At 35.3% G+C, this 18,610-nt stretch overlaps 1 protein-coding gene across 1 annotated transcript; it reads left to right on the top strand.

Annotated features, from left to right (window-relative positions):
• Positions 1-236: 236 nt before the first annotated feature.
• Positions 237-16,273, top strand: CAPZA2 (capping protein (actin filament) muscle Z-line, alpha 2). Its single transcript, XM_010073688.1, has 9 exons — positions 237-345; positions 2,353-2,404; positions 3,121-3,184; positions 3,655-3,861; positions 5,047-5,126; positions 7,939-8,017; positions 11,644-11,715; positions 14,328-14,390; positions 15,287-16,273. Exons 1-9 carry the CDS (start codon positions 237-239, stop codon positions 15,425-15,427), a joined length of 867 nt encoding a protein of 288 aa, XP_010071990.1. The 3' UTR covers positions 15,428-16,273.
• The last annotated feature ends 2,337 nt before the right edge of the window (positions 16,274-18,610 follow it).

Here is an 18,610-nt window from a genome sequence, read left to right on the forward strand (position 1 = left end):
TTGTTACATTACTATTTTTCTTTTTGCCAGTAATACAAAACGTGAGCAACTCAATTTCTCTGCTTCCATTGCATAAAATCCCCTCTATTCTGTTTGAGGAGGTGGAACTTTGTATTCTGTGTATCTCACAAAGACTGAGTAATTTAAATAATGTGAACACATATGAAACAGTGGAAGTTGTACAGTTTCATGTCTGGGTATTAAAGCAATACAGTGCATCATTGGTTTGAATAGGAATGAATACAAGTATGTACAACCACATAATTGTTTTTGTATTTAAGGTGCGTATAGCAGCAAAATTCATAATTCATGCTCCTCCTGGGGAATTCAATGAGGTGTTCAATGGTGAGTCTCTGTCTGCTCTGTCCTTTCATTTAAGGCATCTATATCCAAAATTGTATTGCCAATTACTCTCCTGAATTTCATGTAGCCTGTATTTTAGCAGCTCACTTGCTGAAAGAGCTGGTTTTTATAGCTTGGCATAATAAGCTTTGCAGTCACAAGGGAGCTTGGAGTTTAAATGCAAAAGAGGGAAAGTACCACTTTTCTTTGTGCTGTGAGAATGAGCTTTCTTTCTGTTTTTAATCAGTCATGAATTAACACTTGTTAAGGTTTTTGTTTAGAAGACACATATACCTTTTTTTTTCAGTCTTTGATAGACAATTTCATTTTTCAACAGAAGATAAACTAGATGAAATTAAAATGTCCTTTTTAAAAAAAAAAAAAGAATATAATTGCGAATACTTAACCTTGAATATACAGAGGACTACTACTTAATGCCAGTTGTGGAAAGGATATTAATCTTCTCCAAACATTTTTAACCCTTAAGTTCTGGGCCCACTTCATTTTACTGAGTGTATTGGTAAGCTCAAAGGAAACTTGAAATTAGCTTCTCTCAGCTATTGTTGCCTGAACTTTACCTAAGATGTTGTTTTTCTTTAAAAATTGTTTTGTTTGTCTTGCATCAAGATATATGAGCATACATCTTATGTAAGAAGGCACACATTTTTTAGCTGTGGCTTACACATAGCTCTGATGCTACTTAAGTAAAGAAGTAAGTTTAGCATACTAAACCTTTTTAGTCAGTGTCAGGCTGAAGAGAGGTTAATTTGTTAAAGAATGTAATATTTTTAGAAATACCTTGTTCTTCAGTTAAACTGTGACCAGCTGATTATTATTTAAACTTAGCTTGTACTGCATTTGTGAAACTAACTGCTGGTGAGCAGCTCATTAACCCAGCTCCCTGAAGGTTAACACAATTTCATAGAGCAGTACTGCTATGAATTTTATTGTTCAGCTAGTTCATAGTTGCAGCTACCTGCTCAATAACAGAGTATAATGTGTTTGAAAACACATAACGAAACATTTGCTCATAAATGTGTGAGCAGTGCTCAATGAGATTCAGACTGACTTCTTAAAAAAAAAAAAAAAAGAGAGAGAAAGCTTTAAAATCCAATTCTGTAAATTGTGGTTTTGTTGGTTTGGGTTGGTGTGGGGTTGTTTTTTTCTGTTTGTTTGGGGTGTTTTGTTGTTTTGTGATTTGTTTTGGGGTTTGTGTGGGTTTTGTTGTTTGGGGTTTTTTTTAATGAAAAATTATTCAATTATATACTCTTTTTTTTTTTTTTTCACTTGCATGATACCTTGGAAATCTTTAGAAGAGTTAAAAATGTTATAGTGAGACTAATGATCAGTTAGTTAATGATCAGTGCACTAAATTGTTATTAAATAGTGCCTAGAAAATAATAAGCCAGTAAATCAAGTACATTAATAACAATTTACTGCATAGTAAATATGAAGTCATTCTGAGGAGACTGTTGACTTTATTCTATATTCACATGTTTCTTGTATGATGGTAGAAGAAATGGTATTGTGATATATTGTGCTCCGACTAATAAGTGTCATTAAGGAACAAGAGCAAAGCAGTAAGGCTTAAAATAAGTACAACACATACCATACTAGTGTTGTCAAAATACAGTAATCACTACCATCAATACAGTGTGAGGGATTTGGTAGTTTACATCTTAGAAGTGAACTTATTTGAATCCTGTGCTGTTCTCATTCAGAAGTTCTCTAAAAACTAGTTTGACAGATTCCTAGAGCTGTCATACAACCTGTATAATATGGCTTATATCAGTTTACAAGATTGTATTGGAAGGGATCCATTTCCATACTACAGTTCTCATTTCATTCAGTCAAAATTATGAAATATGAAACAATAAATTTCCTACCTAGTAGTCTGTATGGATATGGGGTGGTTTGGGGTTTTTTTTGTAGAGTCTATCAACATTTTTTTGTGACTAGAACAAGTTTCTGAGTTAATTGTACTTTTATGTTGTAAATATCTCCTTTCAGATGTTCGGTTGCTGCTTAATAATGACAATCTTCTCAGGGAAGGAGCAGCCCAGTAAGTACCAGATGCTACATACTCAGCTGCATAAAAGCAAGATGTTTTTCAGTAAGACTTTCACTGTCAGTAGGTGATTCGTTTAAAGAGACATGCTTGGCAAGTAAAACCCTATTATGTGTGTTGTGCATTTTTGATCACGATTAAATTCTTAGCAGAGGAGAGGTCTGTGTTGTATCCTAATGATTAGAGCAACTGTTTTGGAAATGGGTGAACTGGATTTTGGAACTAGTCTCCACCTTTTTGGATTTCATTGTCTGTTTCTTGGTAGATGTTGTAGGCACTAAACATCCGTAAGATACTGCTTCCTTAGACCCTACTTCTATATCAAAACATTATGACAACTATATTTTATGCCAAAATTTGCTTCATCTGTAAGAATGGACATGTCTGGCTTAGTAGATTGGATCCCTGTGGAATTTAAACTTTATCTGTTTCTCCAGTTTCTGTGGCTTACTGTAAAGCTTGCATGTTTGTTTATATCAGGTTACTCTTGAACACAAATCATTGTGTAATGGTAGTTGGAATCTGTAATATGGGCACTGAATAAACCAAGGTGATTCCAACAATTTGGGCCTGCTAGATAGCAAAGCATTGATATCATTTTTTTGATGCATCATTGCCTAGAATATTAGATATTATTTAAATCTCTTACAGCTACTATGGAAAAAGATTGTGCTTGATGCAGGCTTTTCATGTTTTTTTTCCTCTTGTAGTGCATTTGCACAGTACAACTTGGACCAGTTTACTCCAGTAAAAATTGACGGTTACGATGAACAGGTATGAATATAATGACGTACTTGCAGTGTTCCTTAAACTGTTCCAGATGTTCCAGTATTGGAACATATCTTGGCAAGAAAGTGAAAAGAAATGCATCTTCCCTGCCAAAATATAGAGATTATTGCCCTCCAGTAGTACCAGTTCCATAAGTTAATCTGAAGAGCTTGAAATTTCCTTCTGTGGTGTTGTCCTGAATTCAGTCAGACCTGATTTGTAGCTATAGAAACAATTTGCTCCACCTTTAGTACTAGAAGACATGAATTTCTATATTGTATTGTTAGTGCAGTAAGAGGGTAAGATGCAGAGTTTTTTTCTGAGTCAGTGCATTGTTAGCCTTGTCCTCTCTTTTAAAATGTGAGTTTTTGCCTATGAGTAAGCTCCAGTTAAATGTAAGATATAATTAGATTTGGCATGGTATTTTTTTTCTTTATTCGATAGCAAATGTTATGAACTAATATTTTATAATACAGGTTTTGATAACGGAACATGGTGATTTGGGAAATGGAAAATTTTTGGATCCCAAGAACAAGATTTCTTTTAAGTTTGATCACTTAAGAAAGGAGGCTACTGATCCTAGACCCCACGAAGTTGAAAATGCCATAGAATCCTGGAGAAATTCAGTTGAAACAGCAATGAAAGCATATGTGAAAGAACACTACCCAAATGGTGTCTGCACAGTAAGTACTAAATTATATAACCACAGTATCACTATAGATAGAAATCTAAAATAAAAGTGTAAGCCTGGAAGATGGGCAGTTTCAACTGTAACAAATTCAGTCCTGTCAGGGATTCATAGAGGGAAATGAGGGAGAGCTTCAGAAGTTTAATATTTCAGCTCTTGGATTACTAGTAGGTAGTTACCACAGGTCATAGTGAAAACTTAACTCTCAGTTCTGAAGAATTTTTATTTAAATTTCTTAAAGGATTAAGACGTTTTGTAGGCTACTGCAGGTTGATCCCATTCATTGATCCTGGTTATCTCGGTGATTACTTTAAAAAAAATGAAAAACAATCCATAAGATGGAAATGTCTGTCTTGGCTTGGTTTACTGACAAAACTGTCAGTAAAGCAAACTGTTTTCCTTCTGTCACATCTGCTGTATATCCAAGTGCTGTATTCTTACCACCAGAATCAGTGGGTTCTGATGGCTTCTTGAAATAAAACCTCTTGCTCTGGACCAGAATAGCATTCATTTGCTGCTAGGAGCCCTATTACTATTTAAAGTTCAGCAAACTGATCTAATGGTAGCTGCCCTGTGCTTTGTATAGCCTGATGGAAAAAACTAACTAAGGGAAAAAAAAAAATTGGTTGCTGAGTTAACAAGTTGGATTGGATCCTCAGGCAGTCAGATGAGTTCCAGCTTTTGTAATGGAAACCAGATTGCATGTTCATTGAAATAATTTTTAGTAGTATTTGATTTTAAGGGGATAAAGCAGAACAGAGGAACAAACCCACCCTTTAATCACCTTTTCACTGGTTTGTAAAGGCTTAAATCATAATTCAGTGGTAGAATGTATTATCAGCTGGTAATATATATCGTCACAGCAGTCACTGCTATAGGCTTAAAATCCATATAGTTGTAGAACATTGAGTTTGCAGAATATAAAATTTCAGTTAAGATGCTTGACCTTCAGATTTTCTGGTCTTAATTTTTTCTGCATTGTACTATACACTTTTAATGTTTCATGTAATTAATATTACGTAAGAAGCATAGTGGTTGTAAAATTAAATTTTACAGTTTATTCTGTACTGTAATGATAATAGGACTAAATATCTCTAAGCAGTTTGAGCAGGACATACACTGAAACTTTAACTCAGGTTTTGGTTTGTTTGTGTTTTTTTTTTTTCCATTTCTAATTAAGGTGTATGGTAAAACAATTGATGGACAGCAGACCATTATTGCATGCATAGAGAGCCATCAGTTCCAAGCAAAAAATTTCTGGTAAGTTTCTCTGTGGATACAAATACAGTAAAATATAGCAAACTGAATAACTGCACTAGTGCCATTACACTGATAATCCTTAGTTCAGGCAAGGAGGTGCATATGCATCTTGCATGTGACTTTTTTCTCCCTCCACCCCCACCTTAAGTTTTTCTGCCAAAACTGTGTAGAAATCTCTTCCTTTGTGGTAAGTAAAATGGCAGACTGCACATCTGCACCTCCTTTGCAGAACTTTGGGAACTTTGTAAAATTTGTTGTGACTCTTCTAGTTTATCATGCTGGCACCAATACCCATGCCCGTGTTCCCCAGTACAGTTGCTTCTGCTTATGTTGCTTCCTTTGTGACTGACAGAATAAAAACAGCTCCTTCTAATTAGCATGTCTGTGAGAAGGAAGGTGAGCAAAGATTAATTTACTGTAGAACTTGAATCATTAATTTTTGTGTGAGGTAGATACAGGTGATCTTGAGTGAAATGAAGTGTTACAAACTACAGCTTGACTTTTTTCTGTACTTGATTGAAAGATGTTTTCCACAGTCCAGAGTGAACTTTGGATAGCTCCTTGCAGGAAACTGGCCAGAGTTGAAATAAATATCACAGCATTGGAATTCAGTTAGGGAAGTATCTCCTAAAGATAGGCAATATATGGGGCTGTGTGAAGAAATGTATTTCATTATTATTTTATTTGCTGTTTTGCATGTGCTTGAAATCATATTCAGTAATCCCACAGGTAATGAATGGAAGTGCAGATACCTTTGTGTTCTCATGATGAAGGTGAATATTACGTGTGCACATTAATTTCAGCACGAGTCTCTATCAGTTAAATTATTTGCCCAGTATACCATTCCATAGATTTTAATTGAATTTACACGGTTAATAAATAATTTTTCCTACTGACTTAAAGTTTACTAGATAAGTCTGCATATTTTATATTAAAAGTAACTTGAAATAATACTGAATTTATTTTCGATTCAGAAGTATGATTGAATTTTGGTATTTCAAGTGGTTACTTTAATATTTTAGTCTTTATGTTAAAGAAGAGGAACAGATATGCAACAACCTTTCATAGATGGAGGAAAAACTTTCAAGTTTTTCTTTAATAAAGTTACGGTCAGACATCTATGGGTAACTATTGACCCTGTTTCTAACAGTTTTACAGGGGTATAGTCAGACTCTAATCCTTAGCAAGTTTTAATAAACACACATTGGTTTGGAGGATTTGGGGATGGAGGAACGGATTCAAAGTTGACCAGGCTTCTCAGTTATCCAGCTTTCTGTCTGGATACCAAGCCCAAGCCGCAGCCAGTATTCTCAAGGTGTCCCAGCTTTTTAGGCATTTGGAAGGCTGGCAGCCTACCATGAAAGCAAGTTTCTTGGATGATAGAAAAACAATACATGCCAAAGAAAAATGTTCTATGAGTTTCTGAAATACTATCAACATCATAGGATAGATAGTTTATTAAAGAATGTGTAAGAAAAGGAAGGATGGTTAATCTCTTACAAAACATCTGAAATCAGCAGAGGTAAATAAAGTAATGACACGTTCTTTTTAACTTAGAGCATTTCCTACAGAGGGATCCTTCGGAACTTGAACACTTTTCTTGGAATAGCATCTTAAGGATGAAAAAGATATCCCAGAGTGTAAACACTGTGGTCATTTTAACTTCAAGGATCACAAAGTTACTAAGTAGCAAACAAGTATGTTAGTTTATCATTGAATCCCATGCATCTAAAAACTAATATTCTGCCTAAAATGTAGTTCAGCTCATAAGATTTCTTATAACTAATGGGTCGGTCTTAAGACTACCAGTAATATAGTGTCACTGAGTTGGGTGACTGTTTCAGTTTTCTTAATGATGCCAACAAGTTTCTGAATTGCCTTAGTCTGGATTTTTAATGATAATCTGTAATTTGTATGTTGTCTGAAATAATCACCGATGGCTTTATAATTGAGTTAACGTTGTTAGTATCTAAGAGGTATCAATATAGATCCATTAGTAGCTGTTAATTGTAGTCTTTCTCTCCCCTTGTTGGCCACACTGGAATCTACACCTAACATTAGTAGGATTGGAACTCATAGTATCAACTTCCCTTCTTTAAGTGCAAACAAAGGAGGAATTGAGAGACACCCACAGTGCATTCTTAATATAGCTCTAATGTGCTAACCTTCTAATCCACTAACCTCATAACTAAATAAGAAAATGTCTAGTCTACAGGAAAGAAATCAGGTGAAACTACAATCTCCCCATCCTGTTTTCCAGATGTTTGAAACTCCCTTTAAGCAATTTGGCAAGAATATTGAATTTGTGTAAGGAAATTGAAAGGAGATAGTTGTTCTGGAACAGAAATGCTAGAAGACCCGAAAGGCCTAGTTACAGTTCAGCATAGCAGAAAGTCTTGCTGCTTTAATGTTCCTTCCATTCGAATTTTTCATAGCCTGATGTGAAGTGTGACTTTGGCTGATCCAGGAATTCGGTCAGGTCCTGGAAACAAAATATGGACTGTATATGCTTAATTAATAACAAAGGAGGAAAAGAATATTGGAGGCTTTAGGTATTTTCAGAAATTAAGTCCTATTGTTAAATGTTCCTTTCTAATAAATTTCCTTGCTGCACACCTGAAACCAAGGGTGAATATTTTGGGAAAATTCTCTTCTTGACTGATTACAGGGCTGAATCTTTCGGGAAAGATTTTGTGCATGTGTAGTTGCACAGCATATTTCATTCTGTTTTCCTTTGACTGTCAGTTGTATGTTGGGTTTTTTTTCTTAACTGGTGGGGTGACATCTGATTTCTGTTTTATTTTTTTTAAAGGAATGGCCGTTGGAGGTCAGAATGGAAGTTTACAATCACCCCTTCAACCACTCAAGTGGCTGGCATCTTGAAAATTCAGGTATGCTTACCTCAAACTGTGTCCTGATCAGTAAAGTCTCTGGTTCTTATCAAGGGAGACTCAGGCCAGTGTATTAAATATTCTAAGAGAATTTGGGGAACCAATAAGCAAAGCAGAGATGCCCGTTCAGTTAAGTGTTAGTGACTTAATTGCATATTTACCTAGTCCTTACAAACACAAAATATATGTTTAATGATTCAGAAGACTTCAGAAGCTGTATTCACGTCAGCTAGGCACATACCTCTTTAGTTTCCTGTTTCTTATTAATTCGCAATGGTACAGGCCTTTCCTGAGGATAGGCCCTTTCTGAAGTAGAACTTTTTTTTTTAACTGATAAAAACAGGTTTTTTCATGTTACCCACCCTATTGTTCAGAAAGGTGGGAACCTTTGATTTAAGTCATTCCACTATCTGATTTTTTTTTTTTTTTTAATCTGGGTCTCCTTCATTTACAATTTGCCTTTCCTGTTGGCTTTAGGGCATTCAGAAAGGAGATACTGTCCAAGCAGGAAATCGTGAGCCCAAAGAAAGCCTGACTGCCATGTGGTAGGCAAGGGGATGTGACTTCCTGGATTGGTTCCCTGGAATGTGCACATATATTTTGTAGAAATTTATTAAAACAATTCTGAGATCAGGGACTAGAATCTTAGTGCAGTCTGGTTTTCAGCGTAGAACTTCATTATCTTTCTATAAGACATAAAGTTCCCTTTTCCTGCTCTTTTTGTGCCCCCATGAGTTTTGCACTTCCTTACTGCTCAGTGACTTGACTTCAGGAGGAAGATGCAATGGAATGTTTTTCTAGCCATAGCCTGAGACTAGGATGTTATTTTAGGATGTGGTAGCTGTGTTCAGATCCACCCACGCAGGGGGCCTGAATCTGTTTTCCCCATTCTGGGGCAAATTCTATAACAACTGGAATGATAGTCAAAATGTGGACAGCTATCTTTATGTTGTCAGATCAAGATGGTCATGGTAAGCATCCTAAGTGACTTCTAGGCTTCTCAAGGCTTTGGAAGAATCTAAATAAAACTGTCGCTTAAATCCACCTTGCAGCAAAACAGGCATTTTCTCCACAGCATGCACTTTTGGCTAAATGTTTTAAGAGATTTTCCAAAACAGCCAGACAGGTGTCTGTCTAATTCTGGGAAGGGTTAGCCTAACAGCCTAGAAAATAGCCTGAAGAGGGAATTTAGTATGGTTTTAATCTGCATCTCTATTTGGGCACCAGCTGATTTTGTGTTTTATTACTGTTTCACATAATTAATGAAGACACTTTTTACATTCATCAAAGTCTGTGTTCTGGGGAGTGATGAAAAGTTTTACTTTTTTTGCTTGTATAGGAACTACTTGTTTCACCAAGGAATTTTGAACTCTGCTTCAAATTTTTAGAAATTGTCTAAGATCTCTTCAGTGTATACGGGAGTGCTCCCCCTTCCCTTCTCCAAACAAAGTGCTTTAATTTTTTTAAGAAGCAAAATAATCTTTTTTAATATGAACTCACTACAACATTAGTGAAATTTCAGAGTACTGAAATTTCAGTGTAATTTGCAGAAGCTCTATGCTTGCAATGTGGCCATTGCCCTGTTTCTGATAAGGCCTTTTATGAATGTTTTGGGGAAATACCAGCATCACCTGCTGTTTTCATGGGTCTTCAGTATTTTGCACAATTTCTTCCTTTTTTTTTTAATCCTGTTAATACATTCTAATATAGGAGATTCTCAACTGTCTTAATCGCTCATATTGTTTAATTTTCTTTTAATTACATGTAAGGGGAAAACTGAAACAGCAGAGTCTTTTACTAAAATGAAGTCCCTGTGGTGCTTGACATGTTTCAACTGTGCATAGAAAACAACTGATAAGCGTACTGGTTACTAATTTTATCTCTTAGATAATTAGTTATTCTCATCCCTCCTTAGTTAACCTTTCCAAGAGGTTCTGTTCATAAGCATCATCCTTCTTGTAGTCTTCTGAACCCAGACCTAGCATTCTAGAAGGATGTCAGCCATGAGGTATAGTACAGAACAGTTACTTCTCCTATTTTGTATCAGGTATAACGCATCCCAGAATTAGATTTGACTCTCTACCCCTGTGAAGTTTTTAGGCCTGAGTGTTTGCCAAGAATGTGAACTCAGTGAGACAGATAAGGTGTTTATGCTGATGTTGGCCTCAGGGCACAGGGAAGGTTTGGGCCCTCTGCAGTGGATTGTAACAGAGAAAGGGGGAGATTTATAGTTCTCTGGATTCTGCTTTTTCATTGGGAGGTCTCAGAATTTTGCACTGAGTAAGCACTTCTTATCTTTTAGGAACTGAATTGAAAAAGGCTGGCAGAAGTTTCACCCAGCAGTGTTTGATTTGAAAAGAAGCTTATTTTATGATTAGGTTAATACCTTTTGTTGAAAAACAAGTATTTAACAATAAGCAAAATAATAATGTAAGAAGAATCATAAGGAATAATGTTTTTCTCATATAGGACACCTTACTTTTGCTTAAGTGTTATATCTGTCTTACTCTGTCATGTTTTCTCTTATTGTTGATTCCAAAATTGAAGGTCTCTTGCACACATCATGATCATAATGTATCTCAAACTATAGTATAGTGCATTAATCTCCCAATTAAAATGTTATCTTACGTAATAGGATGAGACAGAAATTCTTCAGTTCCTCATAATATCAGCTACATTGACTTTATGTTGACTTTATCAAAATTGTAAAAAAATCTTTGAAGATAACATGTTTAAATGCCAATGAGCTGCATAATTCTTCTGTATCAGTTATTGTGACTGATTACATGTAACTTTGTGTATGCTTCCTATTTAAGTTTTCCAGCAGTTGCATTAAAAACTGAATGTTTTCAGATCCTTTCCAATTTAATTTAAAAGTACTGAAGTTAGCTTGGGTAGAGTTTTACTGGTCTCCTCCTCTTGCAAAATAATCAAGGAAGCTGTTCTGTAGATATAGCATTTCAAGAGTAAATAGATTTAATTATGCTTTCCCATCTAACCTTGGCAGGCTTTGTCCCAAAGAGCTCCTTTGTCTAGATAAATACTAGCTTTTGTTATGAGCCGTATCTAATAGAGGAAATATCAAAACCAAGCAGATCTAGAAAGGGAAGCTTATTGTTGCACTGTCCCTAGAAAACAGTTTAGGTGAAGCAAAAACCAGCTTCACAGTATCCTGAAGCCTTGCCAAAACTATTCTCATTTTAGATATATCTTCACTATTTCAAGAATTTTAGTAAGGTCATGTAAATAGGATGTCATCTTCTTTGTGATGTGGTTTAGTTGTGGACTCAGCAGTGTTAGGTATACGGTTGGACTCAAACGGAAAGGTCTTTTCCAACGTAAATGATTCTATGATTCTAAACTTCCTTGCATGAAATACTACTTAAGGCACATCAACACAAAAATGTTTCCAGAGTAGCTTCTTTACTGTTACCCCTCAAAAATATTTAAATTCTACAACATTTTGGTTTTCCTATTTGTTTTTGTTGTTCTGTAATATTTTGTGTGTGTTTTTGCTTGATTCATGTAGTTTTGTTATTATGATAAATACTATAATACTTTGATTTTCCTTTATGTTGTTGGTCTGTAACATTTAATATGAGGTTCTTTGTTTGAATTTTCTGTAGGTTCACTATTATGAAGATGGTAATGTTCAGCTGGTGAGCCATAAAGACATACAAGATTCTCTAACAGTGTCTGTAAGTGAACTTTAAAGACTGTAGTGTGTATAATCTTTTTCATTTAAAAAGAGAAGCAAGCTTAAAAAAAAACTCAGAAGTTTGGAGGCTAGTTTGCTCTTCTGCATGAATAGGAATTAATGTTCTAATTTATAAATATTTTGTATGTGATATTTACTACTTTTACCTAACATGTAGTTGCTGTTTAAAAAAAAAAAAGTTTAAAAAATTAAAATTAATGCATGCTTGCATGTGGCTTATCTAAGCTAAATTAACTTTGATTGTAAATCTTTAATTAGCTTGCTGTCAGTCCTTCTGCACTTCTGCTGTATTTAAGCTTTGGTCTGCAGAGTGACCTATAGAATTAATATTTTGTTGTGAAGGAGGTTTGAGTTATAATAACCCACTTAAGTAGTACAGTCTCTAAGAGATTGCCTCCTTTGGTCACTGGGAGAAGACCAGTATGCTAAAAATAGTAAACAAGTGCTACCAGTTGAGAAGCAGTAGTGGGTATTCTCCCTTCATTTCTTCGCTGTCTGTAACTGGTGCTGTCAGCCTCTTGCTTTTCTGTACAAAAAGCCCTTTCAGAGATGCTTTGGCTTGAAAAGCATAACACACTTTGAATAAAATTATACTTTATATTTAACTTCTTGTCAAATGGATCATTATAGTAATGAGGAGCAGACAGCAGAAATAAAAACTGTTTGGAAATAGTACCAGATGTATCCTTTAAGAGTTGGTAATCTTGCAACAAGAACAACTACTACTTTTGAAACAATGTTCTTCTTGCCTACTGGAGATTGTGTTTATAAACAGTAAGATTTTCTGTTGGAGTGTTCTTTAAACTGGTTAAACTGGCAAAGGGAAATTGTAAAAGTGGACAGTAGAAGTATTTTAATGATAGTGACTAGTAGTAAGCAATTTGGCTCAAAAGCTCAGTTCATCAATAAAGAATATTGTTTGTTACTATAAAGCAAGGCTTGTCGGCTTTTCAGTTGCAATAGCACCATAAAGAATGGGGGAGTGTGGTGCCAACTGATAACACTTCTGAAGCTGTAGATATAAAATTACTTTGGACCCCCTGCGCAAAGGGTAGTCTTTCATCCAACTAAGAGTTGCTTCAGGGAAGATTATGTGGAAGAAGTTCTCCAATAGCTTTTACTTCACTTTCTATTGGGAAGAATTGTAATCCTGTTCCGCAATTTAGTAAAGCATCAGAAGACCAATGAGTAGAAAAACATCTTTTACATAACTTTACTACCTCCTGCTAGAACAAAAGCAAGTATGTTGCTAGTTACCAATTTTTAGCATTGGCTTTGAGCTTTATAGAGGGCAGGGGCTCTAGAGATTGTTTCACACAGAAGGAAGGGTAGCTAGATTAAAAGGAGCCCAAACAACTCCTCTTTTTTTGTTGTTTAGCAGAGAAACATTTTTGTACCATCAATAGGTACAACTGAAATAAATGACTGAAGAGTCTTCATCTTGCTAGAGCTATGAACAATTTTTGTTGAAGGTTACATTCTTATCCCTAATTTCTCTCTGAGCCAAATAAGACCTCGTACCCCTGAAGTCTTCCTTTCATGAGCAGAGTCTTTAAAATCATTGCCTCAGTTCTCTGAAAAGTCAAAACCCTTTAATTTGTTCTACTTGGTCTCTGTCTCCTTTTTCATGTCTTTCTGCAGGAGCTTTTTCACAGCTGCTAGGTGCAGTTTCACTAAAACTTTGAACCATTTGTAGTTAAAGCTGCTGTAGCTTTCTCCCAGTCTTTGCCTTTGTAGGAATGAGGGATCGAGTGGGGCAAGAACACTCCTATCTTTCAACAGCTTCTGCAAAAGCATTCTCAGGAATATCTCCAACACCAAGTTGAAAGTTTTGAAATTCAGGAACCCTCACTTCCTTCTTCAGACTTCTTTCAAGCCCTTAAGCTAATTTGTCTCCAGATGGACTGATGGGTCATTTTTTTTAATTTTTGAAACAAACACATGCTTAAGGATGAGGCCCAAAGCCAATAAACTGTTTATCGGTCATGATGAAATTTGGACATTGTGGTATGTTGCACCCTCATTTTTGTAAGATGTACTTGGGGATGTTTTTAAAAGATCGGGTATATAAAGTCTAGTGTTTGCGTCAGCTTAGTCTCCGGATCCAGAATATTCATCCAGAGGTGAACAAATCTGGTTTGGTTTTTTCAATTGTATTCTGCATACTTCTGGGTCAGCTGGTGTTCTTTAAGTTTTCCTGAATTTGTACTGGAAATTTAGCATTAATAATGTTAATACCCATGCTTTGCATGTTTTTGGAGACAGTGTGTGTGCATTGTTATATTTCTAAATGCTGTTCTGTTCCATATGTCTTTTTCTCATACCACAGAATTTTAAATCAAAGTATTTTAATGAGCTCTTTATGCTTGTTGCAGTTGGACTGTTTTTTTTAATAGGAATAGTATAAATATTATAACACTGTGGTATATGCCTTTTGGATGAATGTTTTTTTGGTTTTGGTTTAGCCACTAAATGGTCATGTGTTCTCATGGAGTCTACCTGACATCTCTCATAACTATAGGAAAAAACATAATCCAACTGGTCTTAGAATCATGCTGTACACCAGACCTAATTCAAATGCTCTTTTTCTAGAATGAAGCCCAGACAGCAAAGGAATTTATAAAAATCGTAGAGGCTGCAGAAAATGAATATCAGGTATGTTGGCAACAAACACTGTATCCTTACTCACAAGTATAACGCTACCATATTCTTAACCAAAGCTAGTATTCTATAATTAGTAAGCTTTTGATATTAAGTTCCACACAGCAATTCCATACAAATATAGATTACATGCTGCTGATAACTGTATCCTCCCTTTCCATACCTTCTGGTGATTGCACTCACCTGCTTAATGTTACATTAGAAGTAATTTTTTTGAGAGCAGAGAAGTCCCTAGCGTGATCAAATAACAGCAATTCTGATCTCTTTGAGTACTAGTGCATTTCTTAAGTGTAATTTTTGTTCAGAGGCTACCTGTTAGACAGCTTTGCTAAATATAAGTATTTTCCATTTCAATTAGTCATTTTAAAGTTAGGTAAGTGTAACTCTCTAGATATCCTCTGTAGAAGTGGATTCATGTTCATTTAGGTCTTGAACATAAGGTAAATTTCAGACACTGTCTTCTGTCAGTTTTTTAAAAATGCTCTATAATAAAAATTTACTAAGTATGTATCATATGCATTATATTCCAGTTCATATGATGTTGTGGACTGACTCTACCATCCCCACAGGAAAAACAGTGGAAGACTTTGGTGTCTGAAATTAATGATGTATGAGCTTTGATCAGCACTTTATTCATGCTGCTGATGAACCACACTGTGGTTTGGTGAAACACCTAGGCTACAGCCAGGTTTATTGCGTCTGTCTCACTAATTTTCTTCACATAATTTAAATCTAGATCTAACAGCTTTCCTTCACAAAATATTATTTTAATTTAGCATATTTTTATTAAGCCTGTTTAAGAGGTAACAGACTACTCATTTAACTTCTTATGTAACATCCTAGTTCTGTTCTTCATGTGTCTTTGTTTTGTACGACTTTGTGTTTAACAGACTGCTATCAGTGAGAATTATCAGACTATGTCGGACACTACTTTCAAGGCCTTACGTCGACAATTGCCAGTTACCCGCACCAAGATTGACTGGAACAAGATCCTTAGCTATAAGATTGGAAAAGAGATGCAGAATGCTTAAAGTGAACATTGCATGACTGGATCATTTTAGTGTCCTTGTATACAAGTAAAAATTATTGCAACAAATATTTGGAACTGTCAAATCACCCAGTCAGCATGGGCTTTTGCCATTGAAAATCACTGTAAGTAGTTTGGTTAGAGCACAAAGCTTAGCTAATTGAGTTTTTTCCTTTTTCTTTCTTTTCAGAGGGTTGCATCTTCAGTCTAGCTGAATATCTTCCTTTAGAGTTTCTGTTGTACCTTTATTTTTTTATAAAGAAGAGACCATACCTTTAGTTTTCAATTACACATTAAGAACAGTTTGGAAAATATTTTTGCATATGATAACCCTTTCTCTTGCTTTCATGTGGAATGGACAACTTCCAAAATTTGCTGGATTCCTTGTCAAGATCAGTAACGTGCATTTCAAGGTCAAGGTCACCATGGAGTTAGCCATAGGTGCTGTTTTTGAAATCATCTATCCTTTCATTGTACGTAAAATTGGGAAAAGCATTTTCTATATAATTTAAACCTTTCAGAATACTTATTTAGCTAGATCCATGGTAACTAAATTTTTTTTTAAAATAAAAGGCCAAGGTCTAACGCTGTTTTAAGATTTTGAAATTAAATAAAAGTACATATTTCAGAAATGCATTTAATGCTTTGTTCCTGACAATTAACTTAAATGAGCTCAAACTCCATCTGCCCTTGAGGTTTTTTTTATCATAAAGCCACAAATGTATTATAACAAGGCATATTGTAATATATATAATCCTGTACTCATTACTGTGTCTGTCAGTTTATTTTTTTTCTTTAATTGAAATGTACCAAAATTCAATGTGACATTAAAATGCAAATTTTCTATTTATTTGAGTATCAGATTGCTTCCTGATACAGCCTATTTTTGGTGTTTCTATATATTTTAAAAATACTGCTTAAAACCGCCACAAACTTGTGGCCTATTAGCTATTCTTAGTGTATTTGGAGATTTTTGTAACAGCATCGTCCATTGTTTCCATCTGCATTTTAAGTAAACAGGTATCTTTTAACTTCATATTGGCTACAGAGGATGGAAGAAATTACAAGACCAAAAATAACACATTTGTCTGGAGAATACTTTCCCTGTCTGATGTATCTCGTACTGAAAATGGACATCGGGTATCTAAAACCAGACTTCATTACAAGTGCTGTGTAACACTTCTGTGAAATGCATAGATTTCATTTTTAATTGGATGAAAACCCATTTTAAAATATGCTATGTAATTATATGCTCATGATGGAAAACTCAACAGTTTTGTTTGGTTGGTTTTGCGTTTTTTTTAGAAGGCAGGTATTTATGCACACTCCTAAACCAGTAGAGCTTGCACAAAGGTTTTACATCTTTGTTTACAGCATGATCCAATTAATTACCTTAAACTGTTAAGCTACAGCATAGCAAGAGAAAGAGTCTAGACTTGTACTGTGCACACAGAGTAGTTTACTGTTTGAATTGTAATAGCAATACCCCTATGTTCTGTTCTTCAGTGCTGTCTTGTAAAGGGGTATAGAATTAACTAAAGTTCTTGAAATTGCTGCTACTCTACAGTACTAAACTGTATAGTAGAGGAGTGGGATTTGTTCTACCACAGTCTTCCTGGAGAGTTGCCCTCTCGTCTTCGTAGATCAGCTATTGAACCGCGCTGTTCTTTAAACAAAGGCTTGTAAAACCTGTATGTGAGCTAATAACAGATGTTGAGTCACTGTCAAGTCAGTCTGTCAATCTTGACTAAAATCTAAATACAACCTTTGAAGAATTTCTTCAACATCTTAAAGAACAAGCTAAAAGTAAAAGACAGTGAATGGACAGTTAGGAGAACTGTTAATGGGCACCAACAGTGCAAATAACTTTTCTAGCTGTTAGAATATTGCATATGACCGGAATCAGCACTGGCTTAAAGTCAGAATGCTATTTTTCTTACCTGAAATTAAAAGCTAGTTTTAAATATATTCCTAATAAAGATGTATTTTACTGTGAAGTACTCTGTTACTGTTTCCCTCTCTTTTTATGCAGTCCTGTGATAGTCTTAATTCCTTCAAAGAATAGCATCCTACAGGTTCAGTTGTACCAGTAGGGTGACATAGGTAGATTTGTGTTACTTGTATTTTTCCTGTTGTGTTAATTTTTAGTCTGTGAGGTAATTTTACACCTTGAACATCAAAATTATTAAGTTATAGCTTCAATAAAGCAATTTATAAGTAAATCAACTATTCTGTTACTTTTTGGAAATGTATCATATTTAGGGGTAATGACTCCTCAGATGAAACGGACCTGAGTACCGGCTGAGGCACATGGCACATTTGGAGTTCTTGATTTCTTTCAAAATTTTGGATGTCACTTGCACTTTTTTGTTTCTACCCGTACCTCTTTTAATTGGGAGAACTTTAGAGCTTTCTTGGTAGGCTTTAGAGTATTTTGTGTAGGTAAAGCACTTTGAGAAATTTTGCTGTGACAATTGTCTTAATGTGAATTACTCTTTGTTTATATTCTATTTTTAAATATGAGGACAAGCTTTGTATTGTGGAATGTTGATGTACTAGGTATTATGGCTTGTAATATGAAGTGTATTACATCTCGTGCATCTTAGTGCCTCTTTATACAAAGGAATTTTTAACTTATGCAAGTAAGCAGTTGTTCTTTCTGAACATCTGCAACAGGAGTGACAATTCTGCTTTAAAGTTCTCCTGAGCAGCTTCTTTTTTGTATGTCTGTCTTAATTCATACTGCAGGTAGAATGAACTTCAAAGTCATTGTCATTTTGGTTACATCACTGCTGCTTCTTATGCTCTACACGCTGAAAGTAATTCTGCTGGCTGGTTCAGTTGGGAATCCTGCAACGCAGTTCACTAGTAAATGGTCATTCAGTGCAGCGTTAAAAGTATTGTTTGAGACTGAACATCCTAATAGATGTGTTCTCTGTGGAGGATGACTCCAGCCACATCTACGGCAGTTCAGGACTAAATCCCTCTCATATTCCCACTTGCCACATACTGGTTTGGCTGACAAAGCGGTTTTGATGCTCTTGAGTTCCCTTCCTTTGGGAGAAATCTAAACTAGGAACTGTGCTCTTAGCGTGCACTAAATGCCCTCTAGCTGCTAATGGTGATGTGAGTCCGTAGCAGTGGTTTCCTTTAGGCAGCTTGAAAGCACCTGTGTGGAGGGTGTCTG

Source organism: Pterocles gutturalis, unplaced genomic scaffold, assembly GCF_000699245.1.
Source record: "Pterocles gutturalis isolate BGI_N339 unplaced genomic scaffold, ASM69924v1 scaffold32497, whole genome shotgun sequence".
Classification (NCBI taxonomy): Eukaryota; Metazoa; Chordata; class Aves; order Pterocliformes; family Pteroclidae; genus Pterocles; species Pterocles gutturalis.

Coding starts and splice junctions, on each gene's coding strand:
- CAPZA2 (XM_010073688.1), top strand. CDS start 237: ATGAATACAAGTATGTACAACCACATAATTGTTTTTGTATTTAAGGTG. Junction 3,862..5,046: donor ACCCAAATGGTGTCTGCACA/GTAAGTACTAAA, acceptor TTTCTAATTAAG/GTGTATGGTAAAACAATTGA. Junction 5,127..7,938: donor TTCCAAGCAAAAAATTTCTG/GTAAGTTTCTCT, acceptor TTTTTTTTAAAG/GAATGGCCGTTGGAGGTCAG.